Raw genomic sequence first — 23,126 nt, 5'->3', positions numbered from 1 at the left:
TAGATTCAGCCAGAGAGCACTGAGCAGGAGGGGGCACAGTAGATTCAGCCAGAGAGCACTGAGCAGAAGGGGCAGAGTAGATTTAGCCAGAGAGCACTGAGCAGGAGGCGGCACAGTAAATTCAACCAGAGCACTGAGCAGAAGGTGGCAGAGTAGACTCAGCCAGAGAGCACTGAGCAGAAGGGGGCACAGTAGATTCAGCCAGAGAGCACTGAGCAGAAGGGGGCACAGTAGATTCAGCCAGAGAGCACTGAGCAGAAGGAGGCACAGTCGATTCAGCCAGAGAGCACTGAGCAGAAGGAGGCACAGTCGATTCAGCCAGAGAGCACTGAGCAGAAGGGAGCACAGTGGATTCAGCCAGAGAGCACTGAGAAGAAGGGAGCACAGTAGATTCAGCCAGAGAGCACTGGGCACGAGGGGGCACAGTAGATTCAGCCAGAGAGCACTGAGCAGAAGGGGGCACAGTATGATTCAGCCAGAGAGCACTGAGCACGAGGGGGCACAGTAGATTCAGCCAGAGAGCACTGAGCAGAAGGGGGCACAGTGAGATTCAGCCAGAGAGCACTGAGCAGAAGGGGGCACAGTAGATTCAGCCAAAGAACACTGAGCAGAAGTTGGCCAGGTGGGATTCTCCAAAAAGCCATGCCAAGAAGGACTCCCTAAGCAGAAGGGAGTGCGAATCTACCAGAGTGCTTTGAGAAGGGGTTGGCAGATGCAATTCTACAAGAGTGCCCCAAGAAAAAGGAGGCACTTTTGGATTCTACAAGAGTACTGTTGACCTCAGGCAGTGGGTGTGATTCTACCAGAGTACCCTAAACAGAGAGGAGAGGAGGGGAGTGGGATTCTACCAGAGTACCCCGAACAGAGGGGAAGGGAGGGGGTGGGATTCTACCAGAGTAGACTGAAGGGCAGGGCAGGGCAGGTCAACCAGAGTCCCCCGAACAGAAGGGAGTGAGTGGAGTGGAATTCTACCTGAGCAGAAAGCATTGGTTGGGAAGGTGATGAGGTTCTGTTGAACATGGTGTGCAGAAGGGATGATCTTCATGTAGTTACTATTCTTCCACCTTGGTAGGGATGGTGGGTAGATAAGACAGTTTGGCACACATTTGCTGCGGTGTGAGAGATAGAATAAAGTGCTTTGTTTTTTAAGAATTATTTTCTTACATTTCCTTCCTTTCTTTTCCAGACAGAAGATGGTGGTAAATGACCCTCCCAGCCCAGTGCGACATGGGGATATTGTGCAGCTAGTGCACGGGATCACAGCTCGCTACCTCAACACGTAGGTGCCTATGCATTATGCAGGACGAGCAGGTTGTGGGAGAGTTTCAGAGAGCCCCCTAGCTGTTTTCATATATGCAGCACGTGTGAGGAATCTCATCTCTAGTGTTGCAACTTTCACTCCAGTAGTTATGACGCTAAATAGATGCTTCCTTACTATTGGATACGTGCCTGTAGAGAACAGGCCATGCTGCAACTTAACTTAAGATCCCAACTTTAGGAGCAGGAGGTTCTTGTGGTCCTCACTTGGCGTCGACACCTGTGCATGTTCATTGGTTCTCTCGGTGCTCGTGTGTTGTCGGTCTGCACAGAAGAGCATTGTTTATTTACAGGTAGTGGAGCATTATCTGATGCACTGGATCAAGAGTTTTTTTTACCGTTGGCAGAACATGTATTGATACTTTTATTATAAGGCCACAGCGTGATGCCGTGGATGCAAGGTCACATATTTGCTGAGTGCGCTATATAAGAAATAGTTTTTTCCTACTGTTAATGCAGGTGTTCGATTTATTCACTTGAATTGAGCTTTTGGTGTATCTGATTTGAGTTTCATTCATCAGTGCATTTTATGTGAATGTTGTTGATTGGTTTCCTTTATGCATGATTTTTGCATTTAAAATAAGAGCTTTTGTTTGTGTAAGAGTTTTGTTTGATTTCATGTATTTTCTTAAATAGCGAAAACCCGTCCCATGTTGTTGTCTGAGTAGTGTACGTTGAACACTGTTACAAAAGTTAGTCCTGTTTCGACGGTGGAAAACATTCAAGCATGTTTCTCATATCGTTTTTACATGATGGTTAACAATGGTAAAAGGCAGCTGCTCTGTATACAAGGTTGCGTAAACCAAGTTATATTAAATAACAGAGAATAAATGAACACTGCATGAAATGGGTTCAGAGGGGACATTGTGTTTTAATATGTAAGCCCAGCAAGTACCTGTGATCAGGACTGGCTTTAGCGCTGGTGGCGCCCAACGCAACAATCACTTTTCGTGCCACCACCGCCTATGACCGCCTCCTCGGATTCTCTCACTACCACCGGGCTAAAGTGCCCCTCATCCCTCCAGTCACAAGGTATTGCAAAACAGAAAAGCCCCACCCCTGAGTTCAGCGCCCTTTCCAGAGGTCAGCACCCAGTGCGGCCGCACTGCCCTAAAGCTGGCCCTGCCTGTGATACAGAGGTCCAGTAATATTAGAGTGAGGCAGGCGTATAGAAAAAGCAAAGGATAGCCAGGCAGAGTAAGAAAGTTGTTTTGCCACGGCATGTGGGTTTTTCGCAAGACCTAGACCAGAAGTGTCAAATATTCAGTAGGGAAGATAAAGTAGTTGGGAGTTGATTTTGGTAAAGATGAGCACATCGGGTACATTAAGTAGAAAGCATTCATTCATTCATTTTCAATCTTTATTTCGATCAATTATAGATCATAAAAGATATACAAAAACATTCAATTTAAAATACAGATGGTATCCGCCTAACATCATTAAAAGACATATAAAAATAGTATAAAAAGCATTTGCTATACATTACAGTTATATATCATCTGAACACTTCATTTGTACCGAATCTTGCTCAAGTTTTAGAAAACGGTTGGGGATGTGCCACATCGCAGTTAGAAATGTTGCTGCCCCAAACACAGTGAGAGGTGAAAGGTCCGTTTTTAAAATCCTATAAGCTGGGAGGTATCGAGTGAAGCCCAATTTTTTAAGGAGGGGGGCAAGCCAGTATTTCCTGGGTCTTCGGTAAGCCTTGCAGAAAAATGTTATGTGCTGATCATCTTCCAGATGGTGTGAGCATGACGGGCAATGCTCTCTTGATGGAGACTGGGCCCAGTGTTTGGTGAAAGCCCTTGTGGGAAGTGTGCCATATCGCCATTGCAAAAAAAAATTCCTTGTGAGGACGGGAGAAATGTCATCTAGCACACATTCAATTAGACAACACGTCTTTAGACTTAATAAACAATTCTATCAGGGACACCTCCCGTAAATTCCCCGTTGTGGCTGTGAGCTTCATCTCGCGAAAGTCTCTCACTAGGAGTTTGCGTGGGATCCTGGTGCATGTGTTAACTGGATCTAGCCATAATGCTGGTCTACCCAATTTCTCGCATGTTTGTTTGATGTAACTTAACCATGGGATTTGTCTTGATTTGGGTAGACAGAGAATCTCTTGGAGCTCACTCCTGTAGCTCATAAGTTCGGGCGTGCTCCAGATGCGGCGCCAGAAGGTAATTGGTCTTAATCCCAGTTTCTCCACAATAGGTCTCAGACCTAGGTCAAGTCTCAGCGGGAGGAGCGCGGTACTTGCGGGTAGTGCCGCCAACTGCCTGATAAAATTGTTTTCAATGATCTGTAGGTTTTGAGCGGCACAATGACTCCACAATTCCCCTCCATGTAAAACTGCCCCTCTAGCCTGCATTTTGTAAATTTCAAGGGCAGCGCGAAAGGGTTTGTAGGTCGACCTGCTTGTCATCCTGGAAATTCCTCCCGTTAGTTGGACCAATTTCATATGGGCCTTTGCCCGGTGCGCATCCCACGTCATATCCTGGTTAATGGTTACGCCCAAGTATTCAAAGGTAAAAACCCTCTCTAATCTTGTTGAACCTATAGTAGGGTTGGGGTGTGTTGAGGGGGGGGGGTTGAGAATCATGAATTTGGTTTTTGACGCATTGATCTCAAGCCCCCGCTCCACGTAGAACGTTGAAAACCCATCCAGGACTCTTTGTATTCCCATTGGGGATTTGGACAGCAGCAGGGTGTCGTCCGCAAACATTATAGCAGGCACCCTGCTGCCGTTCAACTTGGGAGCATCGATGTCATTGATCCTGGTCAGGTGGGTAATTACCCCGTTGACAAAGAGGCAGAACAGGATCGGTGCAAGCACGCAACCCTGTCTCACCCCCCTGTCAACGGAGAACCTGTCTGAGAGTGACCCATTTCTACCGCACCTGACACGTGCGAAATTTCCCTAGTGCAGCCTTATCAGGATAGTCAGAAAGTCAACCGGGATGCCCAGCTCGAACAATACAGTCCAGAGTCTATCTCTGGGTACTAGGTCGCAAGTCCATGAACAAGCTGCCGCCCTCGAGTACCGCAGTCTTCCAATACAGGAGGTTCAGTCGGAATATCTGGTCGTAAGTGGATACCTCTCTTCTGAATCCCGCCTGGGACTAAGAATGGAGAATTCCTCTATCCAGGTTTGGAGGCGATCTAATATCAGCCTACCAAATAACTTCTGGGATGCATCTATGAGGCTAATAGGTCTGTAGTTGGCTGGGAGCAGAGGTGTTCCTTTCTTGAATATGGGAACAATCTCTGCGCCCAGCCAAGTACAGGGAACCTCCATACCCCTAAGAACGGCGTTAAATATCAAGACCAGATAGGGAGCCCATACGTCAGGCTCGTGCTTGAATAGGTCGCCCGGCAGGCCGTCAAGTCCGGGCGCTTTGCCTGTTGCCAGCCCTGCGTTGGCTGCACGGGCTTCCATCTCTGTGAAAGGATCTTCCTCCATTGTTGCACCAATGTTCAGTGGGGTATCATTAATAGCATCGTCGGGGGCCTTGTAAAGGGAGTGGAAATGGTCCTGCCATGTCTTAGCTGAGATGTTGGGTTCGATTGCCGGAGCTAACTCCTCGGACCCTGTATTAACAATGCGCCAGAATTTACGGGAGTCCCTGGTGGCTAATGTTGTAGCAATATTTTCCCATTTTTCATGCTCCCATTCACTTTTGGCATTGGTGATCAGGTACTTATAATCCCTTCTTCTTGCCTGGATAACAGGCCTGTCTGCACCATCCTTGATGGATGTCAGGAGATCCAGTTTGGCCTTCCGGCAAGCCTGATTATACCAGTTGGGGCGGTCATAATGCCGCCTCTTTCCTGTGGTGAAAAGGACCTCAGCCACGGACTCAATGAGATTCTCGTGTGCCATCCCTAGCTCCTTGTGTATGTCCTGGTGCGTGGGGAGCTCCATTATCCTGCACACCTTTTCGAAGGTCGGTATGAGCCGGGAGTAAAGTTCGCAGACCTTTTCCGAGTTGGAGGCTAACTTCTCCCACCTCACTCGCCGTCTGTTGTTTGTCAATGTCAGTCCTGGGGCAACGTCGTCTAATTCGACCCCTCTGTCCTCTAAGTCGGAAACCGCATATACCAATTCTAGGGCGTTGTGGTCGCTATCTACCCTAGTTATTACCTGGAAGTCAATAATATGCGGCCACATGGAGAGGTGAACCAGGATATAGTCCAATCTGGACTCAATGCCCTCTCTATGGTAAGTACATTTTGGTGGAATGTCTGAGCCTATACGTCCGTTGCAAGCCCGGATGCCCAACTTCAAAGTTAGGGCAGTGATTTGAAGGGCTAGGGGTGTCCAGGCTCTGGGTGGGGGCCTACCGAAGGAGGTACCAGCCAGACCGCATCCTCCTCCTGTGATAGCCCATCCAATAAACCTGGGAGAGGCTCAAAGTGGCAGTTGAAATCGCCACCCACCAACAATGGTGTACCCTGAGGGGTCACTGAGGAAAGCCGAGAGTTGATCAATGGTGTCTGACTCATTTGTGATATTTACTGGTCTGGAGTAGATGTTCACCACAATCAACCTACTCGAGTTGGCCACTCCAACACGACCCCAAGGATGTCATTACAAACTGAGGGAATTAGTGAAGCCTTACATCCCAGGTCGACCGCCACCCAAGTTGCAAGGCCTCCCGAGGGACGCCCCTTCCCTCCCCATTTCGCCGGGATCGAGAAAGCCGCGAAGCCTGTTCGAAAGACAGCTTCTCTGGCCCAGGTTTCCTGAAATAGGCATATATCCTTGCCCTCAATAAATGAACTCCAGTCAGGACAGTTCAATTTATTCCCCAGACCGGCCACGTTCCAGGACAGTATATTGAGTGAGGATGATCTGGAATTCAAAGCAGAAGCAGTGGGTGTCGCTATGTCCCTTCTGCTAACCTGTGATAGAGCACTAAAGGGTTGTTCCCGTACCTCAGTTCTAGAATCCTCGGGGTTGGGAGGGGGGCCATGTTATTTGGAAGAGTTCCTATAGTGTTGTTATGAGCCTCACCACAGTGATTGTTCTTCGAAAGGCTAACAGAGCTTGTAGTGGGGGGGATAATGTTTCCTTCATTGTGTGTTCCCTGGAAGTCACCCATCTCCCACCTCCTGCCCTGATTGAGTCAGTCCACCATGTCCAGACAACTGTATCTGTTGAATGTCGGAAAGAAGTCTGGCTGGTGTTGCTGGTGTGGTCTGGGGTAATGGAAGTCACTCCTAGCTCTATCGACCCATCCTCTCCACCTCCTGGGAATGGTATGCCAGCCCTCTTCCTCATATGGGTTGTACACAGGTGGGTAGAAAAAGGATAGGGGTAACGACTGAATGGATGTCCCCTGTTCGAAGTGTGGCCAACTACAGATATGGGAGACAGTCCTAGAGTCTCTAAAATGAATTATAACACAATCTCCTTTGATTGATTTCTCTGTGTGGCCCAAACATGGGACTCTCCTGACCGTGAGGACCCCGCTAGTGATTCTATGAGGTAAGGGTCTGTTCATAGAAAGCTAATTGGTGACCTTATTCTTAAGAGCGAATACAGATTCTTTAGAATCGGGTTTCAACTCTGGAACACCAGCCAGAATGACTGTGTAAGGGCTAGCCTCCGACGGTAGATTCACAGGCCTGTGTTTTTTTGTGGTGGCATGTGCATCTTGTTTGACGGCAACTTCTTTATGTGGGCGGCTAGATCTTAAATTCCCATCAGTGACCTGAGGAGTGACAGTAAGTGCTGACAGAGATAGTGTTTGTGGTGTAGAATCAGTAGCTGGAGTAGTAGCGTTATGTGCTAAGAGAGTTTGTGTATGTAATGTTTTTGGAGCTAGCCCAGCATTCTTGAGAGGGGGCTTGGGTGTGACCTTCTTGCTCCTCGGCTCAATCCCATTTTTCGCTGTAGTATTATTTGTCTTGTAGGTGTCAGCAAACTGTGCCGTTGTTTGTTCTATAGAAGCTAGCCTGGCTTCAATCTTTGATAAGCGTGTAACTAAGGGGCTTAATAGTGTCTTAAAAAGTGCTTCAATCCTGGGTAAGGTCAGATCATGAACATCTGTAGTTGCAGGCGGGAGTAGGATTGCCACACTTTGTGTCTGCGATGGCGGTGAGACAGTAATTGGAGGTGTGGTTTTCTCTGTTGGAGTGGGCCCCTTTTTGCTTGGTCCTAGTCTACTACCATCTGCTATTTTGTTGTGCTCGGGGATTTTCGCTTTACACCCTCCATTAATTTGCACCCCTCTTTTCCCTTTTGGTATAGCACCTTCCCTTTCCCCCTGCGTAAGGCAGTCTGTGGTATCAGTGATCACATCTGTGTTAGCTATAGTATCAATAGGAGAAGGGAGGGTCTGTTGTACTTGAGTATGGGGTGGGGGTAGGGGTAAGAGGCTAAGTTCATCCGGAGCACTCATATCATTATCAATATTGTACAGGGTAGAATTATTTAAGCTAGATAGAGCTAACATCCCAACAGTCGCATTTTCCCCATACTCTGGGACAATACAATCCAGTCTATTCTCCGGAGTCTTTGCGTTCGCTATGGGCCCTATGGAAGATTTCCGGACCCATTCTATTTCTTGTGATATGCGCCTTCCTAGTATCGTTATCTTGTCAATCAAGAGAGACCCTGCTTTGGCAAAGTAATTATCCAAAGTACCTTTTGCTGCTCCAGCAGCCAGCATGCTCTTGCTCCTGGTTTCTCTGGTCGCCATAGTTCGTTATCAAAGCGGGGTGATGGAACTCAAGGTTGATAACAGGAGCAAGGGGGGTGGCCCGGTCCTGGTCTCGACCGTTCTTGAACGGCCTCAAACGGCCCGCCCTTTGCCCGGGCTTAGCCCCGGGCTAAGTCCCGCGCGCGTCCCGCGATGCGCGGTTATATGTGGCGCCAGGGGGCGGGAAGAGACACCAGGTGCGCTGTGTTAGTAAATCGCTATGCACCCTGGGTCTCGCAGTCCCGGCCCCGGCAGCAACGAAGGATGGAAAATAGTGTTCAGGACCTCCCAGTCAGGCTACGTGACAGGTATCAGGAATCCGGCAGGCAATGAGGGTGAAAGCCCAGTGTTCACTTTCCAGCGGCAGCGGCTGCGAGCATGTAGAAAGCAAGTAGTGTTTATAAGTAGAGAATGCTTGAGCAAACAGTAGTTAAGGGTTTGTACCAGAAATAAGAAGCAGAGGTAACCTAAAAAGTGGGCAAGTGGCAGAACATGGCTGACATAATTGACTAAATAGCAAATAACTGATAAGAATAAAAGCTGTGAACTAAGCCGCATAGTAGATTTGAGGATGCTTCCAAATATGGAGGTGGTATCGGAACACAGGAGAGACTTGAGTGTGTTTATATAAGAAAAACACCACTGAAGAGAGACACAATTACTGTAGCGACTGATTTTGTTTCTCAAGGAGCAGCTTTTTTAGGAGTGATTTAAAAACAACAAAAAGGAACATTCCTGATTTGAGGAGCAGGAGTAGTCCAAGTTGCAGGTTCAGGGTGAGTTTCCAGAGAGGTTTGACGTATTCTTCTTGAATAGAGGTATGGAAAGAGAGCTTTCGATTTTTCATCACATGGTCCGTCCGCCTGTAAGCGGGTTAGGAAATACTCCTATATATACAATACAATATACATATTGTTGGACTGTATTCTTCCTGGAGGAAAAGAAGATCCTCTGGCCCGTTTTTTTTTATAAAGTATGGGATGTGGTAAAAAGAAATGGGTCTAAACTTGATATGTGGTCTCCGATATCAGGACGTGACCATTGCCACTGGTCAATACCTGTGTAAAATCATAATATCCCATGCTAGACTTCCCTCCTCTTAATGGCTCAAGATTTAGGTAGGCGCTCCGCTAAGGTTGGTAGTGTGGTGTCTTCAATTGATAAGCAGATGCTGACCACATTAAGAGGATGCACGGCCAGGGCAGCCTCTTTGAAGCTGGGGAACCAGGTTCGAGTCTGGCGGGAGGCTCAAACAACCTGTGATTCTGGGCAAATCACTTAATCTCCCCATGCCTAAAAATAAAAAATTAAATGGAATGTGTCAGTCTGTAATGCAACTGGTGCTCATTTAAAGTGCTCTGATACCTTCGGGGCGAGTTTGCGCTATATAAAAACTGCAAACAAAAATAAGGTTGTTCCGGAGATGGGAAATTTGTCAATAAGGTTGATTTAGGGAGCCCCATGTGACTATTGTAAACTACTATGCACACTGCACTTTATAATGTTTTACTTGAGCAAAATGAGTTTCATGCTGCTGGTTAATTTGGCACTTTCTTTATTTTCAATGTGTTTTCATTATATGTGGGTTTTTAGGATGTTGACCTTGTATTGAGTTTTAGTCTTGGGAATTTTTTTAAATGACTTTGGTTCTAGCCGAAGTTGTGCTGGTTAAATTGATCACATGTGTGCCGTGCACTATTGATTTTATGACACTTGAGATAGTTTTCTAAGGAAGTGAATAATGTGCAATATTTCTGTAAGAATTTATTTCTTGGAAATAAAGTATTTTGAATTGAGAGTTAGATCACTGAGAGTTTTAGTTTTCAGGCATGAAATACCTGTGGAGCAATGTTTGTCAGGAGCTATTATTTATGGTCAGCGAGTGTACAAGTGATTGGATGAAATTATTTCGCTGCTGGTCAGGAATCTAGCAGCAATGCGGAGGGTAGCGCTTATAGGCGGAACCTTGTGTTTGGGAAGTTGGGTAAGGCCTGAATGAAATGAACTAACCTCTACTGCTAATTTTAGATATTAATCTGACAGTTTGTTCTTTGTGTTTTTGACCTTTTTGAAGTTGTAATCTTACAAACTTGCCCATTGATTATGTTTTCTTTGAAGTGAAGGAGAGAAGGATGCATAGGTAATTTTTGTGGAGACCATTTTAGGAGCAATACAGTCGTAGTTTTTAATGGTTTTTAAGAAATTGACGGTTTCTGCGGGGTGGGGTTTTGAGATGAATGAATGAATGAAAGGAGTCTTCTAAAGCTCAACTTAGCCCAAGGTCGTCAAGGCGCATGAGCCGGTCAAGTAGAGCGTAGTAACCAGGGAAGATCTTACAGATGAAATTCAGTCTTTAGAGGATTATATTCTTTAGGTGTTACTGTTCCATCCATTTATCAATGTGCTGCAGACATTGATTGCGGAGATCGATCCAAGGGAGTCTAATTTAAGATCAACTTTGGTGTCATTCGTGTTCAATGAAAGGATACACTAAGAGCTTACATTGAACCACCCCTTGGCTCGACATGGATCTTGAAAAGAATGGGCTCTAGCATCGAACTCAGAGTGGCACCGCATGTGAAAGGAGAAGGATCAGAGATACTTTGCCTATTGTTATTACTCAAGTACGATCGGAAAGATATAATTGAAACCAATTCAGAACTCTTCTATCCCAGGCCATCTTAAGAGGACTTGGTGGCCTTAGGTGCCAAAGGCTGCGCCTGGAGAGGCGAGCGCTGTCACCAGTGAGTACTTTAATAGACGAGTTGTAATTATGAAAATGAAGATTAATGTTGATCAAAAGAGCAAGAGATCAGAGTATTTTGGAAGCTGATGAAGAATGCGATCAGGAAATAAGGCCAGTAAATGCTGATGGGACCAGAGATTTAGATGAGGTGTTGTTTAGCCACAAAGAGGTTGTAAGTGACACCGTTACCACGAGTGATGACAGTGACCACATGTTAGACCTGGTAATGTTGAAAAGGGTTGGTAGTTGAGAAGAAGGATGTAGGTTCTGCGGTGGTTGTCGGGTCAAATAAGAGTTTAGATACAGTCTCCCTTGAAGATGATGTCAAAACGGAGGAGGAGGTTAGAAGTAAAGAGTTCAAAGGGCTCTTGTAATGAAACTAATATAGGAGCCTTTTTTGGTGTACGTAATATAACATTGTTGATTGATTGGTGTTTGAAATAAAAGAGCCTTGTTTAGTGTATTTATTATAGAGCTGGAATTTGATTACTGTATGCAGGAGCGTGGTTTGATTGAAATTCAATATAAAAGGGCTGTTTGACAGGTACAATTAATATATGAGTAGAGTCATTGGTGTATTTAAAATTGGAGCATTGTTTGACCTGTGAATTCAATACACAGGGGTTGATTGGTGGTTTTAATGTGGAAGCATTGTTTGATTGGCGTATTTGATATAGGAGTATTGTTTGATAGGCGTTGTTACAACAGGAGCATTGTTTCATTGGTGTACTTCACGGAAGAGTGTTTTGATTGGTGACCATCAAATAAGAACACTCATTGGTTTTCTAAGTGCATTTCTTGACTGCACTGTGAGGGATTTTCTTGTGATTTCCTTTCAGGCACGACGTTGCTGCACCTCTCTCCATCTACAGCCAGGAAGTGACGTGCTACATAGACTATAATGTCTCCATGCCAGCCCAGAACCTCTGGAAGGTGGTGAGTGCAGGCGATGTATATTATCAATGCAACTTCCTTTTCCCCCCTTTGTGGTTTCTTTGTAGGGGTCACAGGTGCCTGATGGCCCCCTTGCCGTTCTCTCTGGCGGCAGACATATTGAAACAGCTTTCGATGGCGAATGCTGCGGTGTAATATCCTGCACCAGCTTCTCACGCTGGTCATCCGTGCACACCTCCTATGCTATGCACCACTGCTCGCGTTTCATACCACTCAACAATGCCCGCTCCTCACACTGCCCCCAGTACCAGCATGTAACACTCCACACGAGTCTGCCGCCTATATTGCCCAGCAGTGCCACCTTCTAACCCGACCTGCTAGCGCTATCTTCTCACACTGCCCACTATTATCACTTCCTTACACTGCCCATCAGTTCCAGGTTCTCACCCTGCCGACCAGTGCCAAATGTTCACCGTTCTGGCTAGTGTCAATGCTAGCCCCTCACGCTAGCCACCTGTACTAGCTTTTCACTTTGCTAGATATATGGCACACTTCAACACTGCATCTGTTAACCTGTGATAGAATAGTGACAAATAGAATTTAACATGTGTGGATTGTAAGTTATTTAAGGTGCTGCATTCTAACAAATGAAACGGGAAGGCGGTGCTAGTTGGACATCGAGACTGATACATTTCTTGATAGTTCCAGCCCCTTGCATTTTCTCTGGTCCTGCTGAGATGTTGGGGCTGGTGGCAAAGCTGGTACTTACCATTTCCTGGCGTCCACTGATATAAAGATTGCTCCCTGTTTTGAGGAGCCTTAGCGGGACAGAACATTCATAGTAATCTCACCCTGTCTGAGCAAGGGCAGTCTCCATGCGGCTGCAGTGGTTGCTGGCCATGTAGCTTGGAAAGATAGTTCTGCGTGGGAGGAACACCTTTAAGTCTCCCAGTGTAGACCCAGCGTGGCAGCAAGAAGTGATTGAGGAGGAGGAGCGAGTGGACTCTGGCTGGCTGTTTTGGTGGAAGCTTTCCTCACAGTGACGCGTTACCTGCACAATGCCCCTTGGTTCGGCCCCCCCACTCCCCAGGGGGAGGGGGACAGTGGCTGGACCGGGGGTCTCAGTGGAGGCCACCCCCGGGAGGCAGAGCCCGAGCACCCAATGATTGGCGGGAGATAAGGGGAGCAAAGGCAGGGAAAGAGAAAGAGCGGGCCCACCAAGCATTGGGGCTGGGCCAGCTCAGCCATAAATTTAAGGTAGGAATGTGGTAGGGAGATAAGGGCTATTTAAGGATGGACACCGGGCACAAGGCCCTCTTTCTCCGGGGAATTTTGGCAGGAGAAGCCTCACAGCCACCACAGCCTTCCAGGGGGGCATGTCGGCTAAAGGAATAAAACAGATAGGTAGATGGGAATCAGACCAGTTTAAGGTGTACATTCGCTCAACATCAGACAGATAAGGAATTTGGAAAGACATGTGTTGAGGCGATTCAATTGGGGGATCTGATATACATTCTGTACAGCAAGCTTTACGTATAATAAAAGGATGATGGGTGACGTGTACTCCACATTTCCGTGCTTCTGTTCTAATCCACAGAATACAAAACAGTGTCGGTCATCGGACACTCATACGTGTCCAAGGCGGCTAACAGAGCTCACTGCCTTGGGTGGAATGCTACGTTCCCATTTCAATGGACAAGGGTGCAATGGTTCGGAAAAGAGGACTTACGCTGGAGAGAATTGTGGAGTGTCATTGAGGAATTGCGCGCATGTGCGAAGGATCCGAGTATTTTAGTAATTCATCTAGGGGGAAATGATCTTCCAGAGATGGGGCGGGGTGACCTGCTTCACACATTAAAGAAGGATCTCACCAGTTTAGCCAAGTGCATGGGCTCAACGGAAATGGTATGGTCCGAGATCATTCCTAGAATGGTATGGGCTGGTGCGCGCTCCCAAAATGGCATGGAGTTGTCAAGGAAGAGGCTAAATAGCTTGATGGCCAAATTTCTAAAGGGGGCAGGCTTAGGGATTATCAGGCACACTCTGATTAACTTGCGGCAGCCGCATTATTACAGAGCAGATGGGGTGTACCTGTCTGACACTGGGACGGATGTCCTGCTACGAAATATGCTAGCAGTGTTGTATGCAAGGGGCTGTTGGTAGTTTGCAAGAATGGGGCCGCAGTTAAGGCATGGGGGGGGCCTCGCAGGCAGCGATAGCTCCCGGCGAGGCATGGCGGTACTTACAAAGCAATCCAAGAAGAATACAAAAAGCAGGTGGCGCAGCGGGCTCAGACTACAAATGGGGCAGGCAGGACCCAGGGGGTCACTGGCAAGCTCCCTGTGTTCAGGTGAACCGGAAGTAAACAATTAATTGCAAAACTCGGTCGGGGCGGGGACAAACGCCAACCTGGAAGGGAATGTGTGGGCCCCGGAAGTGAAAAGGTCACCCGGCCGGGTGGGAACCGGCTGGTTACCCGGGAGTGAGTGGACACCGGATGCAAAAAGGGTCATTCGGTTGGGTTAAAGCAGACGCTTACCCAAGGAGTGTATGGAAACCGGATGTAAAAGGTTACCCGGTCGGGCCGGAAGCAGAAGCTTGCCCGGAGAGACAGGAAAAGGTGTGTCCCAGGGAGGGGGTTACCTTGGCAATGATAGCTGCACTGAATGTAGGGCACAGTGCAGAGGCATTGGTGGTTAAGGACGGGGACAAGTCACTTTGGAAAAGAGAGCCGCACTGAATGTAGGGCACAGTGTAGAGCTGGTTGTGTAAGAACGCACAGTCGCCAGACAGAAATAATGGCGTGTAAAGGATCGCTTGTAAGTGATAATGCCTAATAAACTGCGGCCTTAATTCTTCCATAAAACAAACTAGTGTGGTCTGAAGTTATTGGGATTCGGGCGGTGCGACCATGTGGGGGGTGCCTATGCTGATGCCCAAACACTCAAACCGAGACAGCCACTTCACTCCCCCTTTTCTGACCCTTCTCCATCGCCAGGTTGTGCCAGTGAGGCCAGCTCGGGGAGCAGTGGATTCCCTGTCCTTGATCTGTCTGGTTCTTTGTTGACTTTGTGACTCTATGGTGTTGTCATTTTTGTTCACGTGTTACAAAGCTGTGTTTTTTGTATTCTGCTTACTGATGCAGTTCTGTACTATTGCTTGCTTATTGTGACTTTGCGATGTTCCCCTGATGTTCTTTCCCCCTGGCCAGTCTGCCTGACCCGATCAGCATGCTGAGCCCTTTTATTCCCCCACCTCCCTCTATGATCCATAGGACTGTTTCTATGTTTAGCTTCACCTTTGCGTTCTCCACATTGTCTACGCTCTCTTCACCCTTTAACTCGCTGTTTACTGCTAGCCCTCCCTTTTTAGACCATGAGGGTATCTGATTTCGATTAAGTTATGTTCTTTTTGACAGACTACTCATATTATTTTCTTGGCTTTTTCCTACACTCTAATCCCCCATTCTACTGTAAAGGTCCTCCCCTACTGTCCCTAAACGGCCTCCATGAATGTGCCCTGACGCCAAATGATGTAAATAAGATGCAGACCACAGGAACAGGTAAGCTGTATGAAAGCTTTAATGCAGCACAGATACAAGTAGGTCAACCCCTCATCCGACCAGAGCTCCAACTGCCAACAGGGCGAAGAAGGACTCCAGAATAAAGAACACACAAGGGATCTAAAGTGCTGGGCTGAGAGAGGAGCAAAGCACTGTACAACATGCCCCTTGCCAAAGCACTCCCTCTCCCCTTGTTGGGGAGGGATCTAGCATTTTTGCCCCGGAGTCTCATATTCCCCTCTGAGAGAGTCCACTGTATTAAGGGATTCACACATAGCGGAAAATGGCCTTTATTGGCCTCCTCTTAGGTGCCCCTTGCCGAAGCCCACCTTCTCCCCTTGTTAGAGATGGATCCTGCATTTATGCCCTTGAGTCTCAGATACCCCTCTGAGAGAGTCAACAGTGTTAAAGGTTTCACACATAGCGGAGGTTTGGGATTGTTCCCATTATCGCTGGTAACTAAGCACCGCACACTGTGATAGGCGCTCTCTTTGAAACCTTTTTGATGACCTCCCGAGGCTGATACTTTAACCCTCTGATGTACCTCGGCGACCAAGCAACCTTTGGCCGATGACCGGTGGAGTTGCCCTACGCAGCTACTGAGGAGTTTGGCTCTGGTTCCCCCCTTGGCCGGCACCTAACCCCCTGATCGAAAGACACTCTCTTTTCTCGTCGCCCTGTTGTGTCCCCCTCCCTCACGCTTTATTCTTCTTGTTCTATTCCTGCCCTCCCTCCCCCAAATCTCTCTCCCCCTGCCTGCTTTTTCTTCCCCACACCTGATCCATACCTTTGTTACTCATGTATCCCCAGTAACAACGTACCTGAAACTGTTGTAACTATGTTTTGAAGCAGTTCTACCTACTCGTGTAAAGCGCTCTGATACCTCTGGGTGTAGCAAGCGCTTTATAAAACTTTTCAAATAAACAAATAAAATAAATAAACAGAAAAGCAGCATGGAGGCCTTGGACAGCTGCGGCCCAGGACATCATCTCTGCTCTTGAGTGGGTACTTCTCTTCTGATGCCATTGGAGGTGGCTGCCTTCTGTAGGGGAGATCACCCTGGAGAAAACAAATGAAGGGGATAACATAAAAAGGAGATTTCTTCACGCCAAAGGCCTCCATTTGGAAGGATCGCACAATTCCACAGAAGAGGATGGGCCTGAATGTGCTATGGCAGGTTCATGCCGATGGAAGAATTACATATTTGTCAAATGTCTAATCGAGCATCAAGGCAAAAATGGCCTTGGTGGGGCTAGAGTTGGAGGAGTTTAAGATGTACATGACACACAATAAGTGAATTTCCTTGATAAGTGCTGCAATTCTAGAGACAAGCAAGGCCTGAAGCACGATGCAGAGACCATTTAGAAAAATATGCCATTCTCTCATTCACACGCCTACAAGACACGCCACCCCCAGCTCTAGGTGAGGACATAAGCTTGACTCATCGCAGCCTGCAAAAAGAAGTACAAGTCTCCGGTTCTTCCAGCGGGATTGGACATCACTAGATTCCCTATGAAGGGTTTGCCAGGCAGGGGCGCCTTTGGTAGAGCTGTCCATTATCAGACAGAGGGACAAGAACAGCAGCTAAAAGCTACCCTTCACCTTTCTGGTCTAAGATCTGGGAACACATGAACTCCGTTTTGCAGAGGGGACGAGACATCAGATGAACTGCTCTCCAGAAACATGAAGACTCCATATAGCTTCCATCAAAGTTTTGGGTGATGTGTTGGAGAGTCTTGAGCCTGCCTCAGGTCACTGCTCCCATGACTTTCTGGGACGCGAGGCTTGGACAGGCGGATGAGGCTCACCATAGTTTACATAGAGGCGTCTGTTTGCCTGCTCTACATTGTGAGGGTAGTTTATTTGAAAGTCTGCCTTATGATAACTCTGCCTCTGTGTTTTGGGAGAGGTTCACAGCTAACATGCTCGTCTGGTTGCACCCAGTAAAGATTTCCAAAGTACTTGGGAGGGCCCATAGCCAGACTTCCTCCCTCCTCTTCCTCTGTTTAAAGAGTACAGTTCTAGTCTTGGACTGACTGAGTTGCTTTGTGACAACATTATCTAATCGCCAGGGTTTTGCTTGTTATTACTTTATTAAACATAATTTGGTAATACGCTGTCTGTTTGCATTGAAGCCATATTGTGTCTCTTTAGCTCTATAACAACAAACCTAACAAAAGAAAGGTATTGTGTAGAGAATGAGACAAGAACGTTAAGTGGTTTATTCTCTACTTACATACGCTGTGATTTGTGGGATGTGCTATAGGAAAGGACGTGCCACCCTAACTCTAAATGTGTTCTTTCATGACATGCTTGGAGTGGGAGATTATTGTATAGGTTATTACTTTGAGATATAATAAGTTAAACTGTGACCAGTGCTTCACATTCAGATGCGAGCATCCGTCTTTTATTAATCTTATTTTAAGCATTTCTGGTTTTGATTTCTTTTTCTTTAAGCTAGAACCTTTGCTTACCTTGTTTTGTGCACCTTGCATTACCTTTTAGGACATAGTTAACCGGGAGTCAGACAAAGACGTGTGGAAGACGATCTTGTCTGAAGTGAAGCTGGTGCATGTGAACACATCTGCAGTGCTGAAGGTAAGTAACCCTGGAGCGCGCCACTGGGTGTGTGTCTCTGGGAACAATCCTTCACTATAGCGGCTTCCCATGCGAAACCTTAGAACCATGGTTAGGTAATGAAACCTGGCAACATTACAAAGAATTATGATGGCGAGGTTACAGAAGGTCGGAAACACATGCCATCAAATGTACCTTCACATTGAACGCTTTGCTGAAATCACCCAAGAGCTGACGCCCATGTTAGGGCCGTTTTCAGATCTTACTAAGCATATGCTATGACTGGGCCCCGGCTCTCTTCCCTGGAGCCCTTAATGGAGTGAGTTTGTACTAGAATTAAGGCACTCGCAGAAAAGCTAGTTAGAAGACCCACATTTTATCTTCTGGGAATCCAGTCACTTTGACATAATGTCATCATCTGAAGGCCAAAGACTGATACCTCACAGAGATGTACATCAACGTCACATTTCGCTCTGACTGCCAACCTACATGTTTGAGTGCTTATTACCCCAAATGAGATTTTGGGGCGAATCACAAAAAAAACCAAATAGAATCATGCTTGTGTAGGCAATTTGTTTGCATGGCTTTACTATTTTTTTAAAATTATTTTGTACTTATTTTTTGGGGATCCTGTAACCTGACTGGCATGCATGTGAAGAAATGACGACTTGGCATATGCCTGCCAGCTCTGAACTAGGGACTTCATAATTATCCATTTCTTTCACACCGAAAAATGTTGAATTTTTTTTAGGCATTCGGAAAGCATTGCCACACTGGTAATATCACCCCATCTGTGACTGCAGAAAATCAAGTCCCCCTCCAATTAAGAATATGTGTTTTGCCAGCACAGATGCTACTTTTTGCACTTATAATTTTCACTTGTGTGCTCAAAATTTTGTAAATTGTCCCAGTCTTCAAAAATTGTGACTCCTGTAACCCTGAAGGTGTTAAGATACTCTTGATTCTTATGATGCGTGAGCACATAGCCCATCAAGCTACAGTGTTTGTTTTCCTTCACCCACACCACTCCCTTTACTCTGTGTCGCCTCTATGAATGTCTGCCTGTTGCTGCTGAAAGTTTTAATGTTTGATTGTCTTTGCTTTTGCAGCTCAGTGGCTCGGCCTTACCCGACTGGGGATATCGTCAGCTTGAGGTTGTTGGTGACAAGATGTCCAAGGGGTACCACCAGAGTCTTGTCTGGAACGTAGAGGAGCACCGCTATGGGAGAAGTAAAGTATTTTGTCCCTTTTTGTAGACACAGACATCCTGTGAGCTACTGTGCTAAACATATTCTCAACTGCAACCAGTAGAATAACTGCTTCTCCTGTAGGGTTAACAGATGACACCATGTCAGTCCAGTCCTGGACGTTAAATGGACATGCTTCTACTTTCTAGGAGATGTATTGTTTTACCTAATATACTCATTGTAATGTCTTGGTCAGTCCAGGAGTTGCAACACAACTCTCCCTTTTCTTTCTTTAACAGGCTATGAGCAGTCCGAGCGCGAGGCAGAACTCCAGTCCCCCACCCGCATGGATGTGAGCAGGAACCTCAGCTTCACTGCCAAGTTCATGGAATTGCAGGTAATGCTTGGGTAACTGGAGGCAGGAGGGTCTGTGGTCCCTTACGCCGCCTGCATGGGTCTCCAACTGTAGTATGATGCGGAGGGGATTGTGAGGTGTTTTGGTATGTATGAGTAATGGATATTTCAGATATCGTGGTAAAGCGGACAATTTTTCCCACTTATTTGTTCATTTCACTGGAAAATCATAGCTACCACTCTCATCAGAGTTTTGCTACCTAAAAAGTCAGGACTGGCTGAAGCTGTCACATGACAACGGACAAACTTGCAGCTAAATATTTGGGGGTGCTCAAAGATCTTGGGAACAGTTAATTCTTGGTCTTTTGAAACCTTCCTCAAGAAAGAGGACATCACTGTTTTTGTGGTCCTGAATTATTCGTGGGAAGTGTTTTGGAGTTGTGTGGTGAGCAGTGGATCCTGTTCTTTGAGACTTTGCAATTAAGAAGTGGCGCTTATGGGAGTGCAGTGTAGTAGAGTAGTACGTGATTGCGCATAGGATTACGGGTACCATCTTCGAGGGGGGAATGGATCCTTTGTGTTCTCCAGTTTTCTCATGATCTGCCTATCGAAGCTGTAGCAAGATGGGCCGGGAGACTTGAGAAGGTCTAGCTGCAGCCTGAGATAGACTCCGAAGAGTAGTGTTTAGATGGTTGAGTGTTAATGGATGCAAAGGATGATGAAAGGAGCTGAAGTAAACAAGAGCAATGACGTGATAGGTGACCTGACATATCAACAGTAGGCGTTCCAGTCTAGGATACTTCATCAGAAGCCAGGTAACCTTCTCTAGTCTCTGGAGTAGTGGACTGTCTCGGAGGCAGTGGACAGGACGGCCATTAGTAGCAGAGCCACTCCACTTATATCCAATCCTTTTCAGGTCATCCCAGATGGATATGTGGGCTCGTTCAGTTCCTTTTTTATGGTCAGAGCCTATTTCATGGACGGGGAGCAGATTGTCCCTTCTTTGAGGTTTTAGATCTCAGGGAAGGCAGGTATTTTAATGTGAAATTATTCATGGTGAGTTGGGACCTGGCTGTACAATGACTGAGTGTGTGCCATTGTTTCTCAGTAGTCTTGTTAGTCACTGTAGTTGTTTTTGTGGGGACTGTGTAAAAGAAGAGGTGAGAGCTTGTGGTTGCTCCAGATTATTGGGAGTTTTTCTGTTATTGTCATGAGTTCCACCAGGGCAAAGAATTGTGCTCAAGATGTTTCCATTGGGGTGAAGGTAAGGGTAGCCTGTGGTTGATTATTTAGACAAGAAAGATGAGAGATATTAAAAGATATGGAAGGAATAGAGCACCCATAGTGAGAAAGGAAGGGGGAGAAGAATAGAAAATATGGCTGAAAGACGAGGAAGAGGTGTACATCACCTTCATTATGTCTTGTGATGTGGTGTGTATTAGATGTAGCAGAAAGCTGCGGGATAGAAAAAGCCTGGAACGCCTGCAAAGAGGCAATAGATATGGGTGAACAGATTGATGAAGGGAACAGAGCAGGATAGGGAGAGAATGCAAAAGTGGGTTTAAACATTTCATGAGGAGGAAGGGCACTGTAGGTTAAGAGGGGACATAGCACCTGAATGGAAGAGGAAGGTTACAGGAGAAAGTGGGGGTAAGGATTAGACAAGGTAGGGTTTATTACAGAGAGGCTGAGGGGTTAGGGAGAGAAAAGAATGGTTGAGGTTTCCATTTTAGATGAGGCAAGCCCATTCCACAGTAGTTGTATCTGTCCCTCCTCTCCTCCTGCTCCACTTCAAGCCGGTCATATGGTAGTGTGGGGGCTTAGAGATCGCCACACCTCGATCAGCCCTCTGACCCTCTTCTTGGTGCCCCCTGCAGTGGAAGATGCTGACCCTGAAGAGTGAACAGACTGAGCATAAGTACAGTTCAACCCCCTTTGACTGGATTACGATGGAAACCAGCATTGCCTACTGGCTTCACCCTCAGAGCTCGGTGAGTATGTAAGGATTGCTAACACGTATGGCCTACCCCCGCTCCACCTTGGGTTCCACCTTTGGCACGGCTACTTCTAATCGGGGGATTACTTACTGCAGACCATCTTCTTGTCATTGCAATGCTGGGTTCGAACTGAAATCTTACTCCGGCTGACCTAGTGCTGTGAACGTGCAGTAGACTGACCAGTTCACCTGCTGGTCTGCAAACGTCACTCGCTGCGCAAGAGTCCGGTCTACTCAAACTGGCGATCTGACAACGTTGCCAGCAGCACAGATGTCGGATGGCTTTCTGGTGCAATAGCGAAATATTTCAGAAATGTCCTGGTGTCCATGTTTAACGTCACACAAGCAAGCATTCTGTTGGTCATGTTTAGAAACTCAGTCCACCTGGGTCTGCCTGGTCGCAATGTTACTTCCAGGTATTGTGTGTGTCGTAGTGTTTAGGACCGCACTTGATCCACCTACCGTGGAGTGAGTATAGACAACTCTTGCAGATTAGATCATCTTGAAGTTATCAGCCCTGTTTGCAGTTTTGACCAATTTCTGCTTCATGCTGTCTTCGCTTGCTGCTCCGTGGTTATGGTCTGCAGTCAGTACTACTTAAATTTGTCTGATCTGCTGGTGTTGAGTCATTGACAGTTGCTGTTGTTGTTGCTGCTGCTTGCTTCTGTTGGTGTCCCTTGCAACAGTGGACACGGTTTGTTGTTCTAAGAGTTGTGTGTAGCAGTCCCTGCTCCTTGGATTGACCCTGCGTGCTCTTAACTGTTTTCACTTATGGCTTCATGCATGTTTTGTTCCGGTCATCACTTGCTGCTGCGAGTGCCTCTTGCTTTTTCTCTTTCTTGCTGTTGTCGGCTGCAAGCTGTTTCAAAGGCTGCAAACAACTAACATCCAGCTTCTTTCAATCCTAATTGCTAGGGGCAACTCGGTTGAGACTGCCACTGCTACTTGATGTTGTTGTATATTTGAAAGATGGGACCAGTTTGCTAATGTAGAATCCAGATAGAGCAGTCAGAACTGCTTACAGTCATCAGAAATGCTCGCTGCTACTGTTGTGACGTGCCAATGTTTGTGTTCCTTGCTGTGGTGCTTGCTCCTACCTGCTACCCATGCTAATCCAGCGCCATATCAGGGAGCTGTCGCTTGCAGTGCTTGGTACCACTTGTACCCACGGACAGTTCTTGCAGCTGTCATCCAGTACTCACATGGGATCGCGAATGAGAAATTGCTTGTGCAGTATTAGTGAGCTCTCGCTCTTTGTCTCCAGGCTCAGATCCAGCTGCTGGGGAATGTAGTTATCTGCTACTCTGCCAACTTTAGCACCATGTTGTATTTGCTGCTGTTCCTTTGGTACCTGCTGAGAAGACAGCGGAAGATTCACGACATCTCCGAAGGTAGGAGTGCGGTGAAGAGTTGGTGAATGTGTTGGCATGTACACTGACTAGTATGTTGACTGGCAAGCAGGCACACATGCATGCTGCACACCCACCACCACCACTTCACTGCAGTAGTTTGTATAGTGCAATAAATCACACGCGCCCCCTTCTTAACCCATGCATTGAGGAGCAGTATTTCACACACAGAGCGTGACGAACAAGAGGGCACCACCTACCAGCCATGTGCTTATTCATCGGCCAGGTATGTTAAAGTAAATGCTGCATGAAGTAAAACGAAATGCTGCATGAAGTGAGTGCTGTCACATCTCACATAAACTTTGGCAAGCATATTAGCAGCAACACGCTTGCCAAACCGTCTCTAGACCACGTCACAACTGCAAGCACCACACTCA

At 46.8% G+C, this 23,126-nt stretch overlaps 1 protein-coding gene across 4 annotated transcripts in view; it reads left to right on the top strand.

The window, feature by feature from the left end:
• POMT1 (protein O-mannosyltransferase 1) overlaps positions 1-23,126 on the top strand; it is an 81,363-nt gene that overhangs the window by 43,684 nt on the left and 14,553 nt on the right. For all 4 annotated transcript variants that reach the window (XM_086924789.1, XM_086924787.1, XM_086924786.1 and 1 more), the window contains exons 12-18: positions 1,187-1,279; positions 11,610-11,706; positions 17,732-17,824; positions 18,913-19,033; positions 19,290-19,387; positions 21,222-21,335; positions 22,605-22,731. In XM_086924789.1, the coding sequence (XP_086780915.1) occupies positions 1,187-1,279; positions 11,610-11,706; positions 17,732-17,824; positions 18,913-19,033; positions 19,290-19,387; positions 21,222-21,335; positions 22,605-22,731 (743 nt within the window). The remainder of the gene's footprint in view (positions 1-1,186; positions 1,280-11,609; positions 11,707-17,731; positions 17,825-18,912; positions 19,034-19,289; positions 19,388-21,221; positions 21,336-22,604; positions 22,732-23,126) is intronic.

Source organism: Lissotriton vulgaris, chromosome 5 (assembly GCF_964263255.1).
Source record: "Lissotriton vulgaris chromosome 5, aLisVul1.2, whole genome shotgun sequence".
Taxonomy (NCBI): domain Eukaryota; kingdom Metazoa; phylum Chordata; class Amphibia; order Caudata; family Salamandridae; genus Lissotriton; species Lissotriton vulgaris.
The sequence above is the reverse complement of the archived record's forward strand: the minus strand, read 5'-3'. Positions and strand labels throughout refer to the sequence as shown.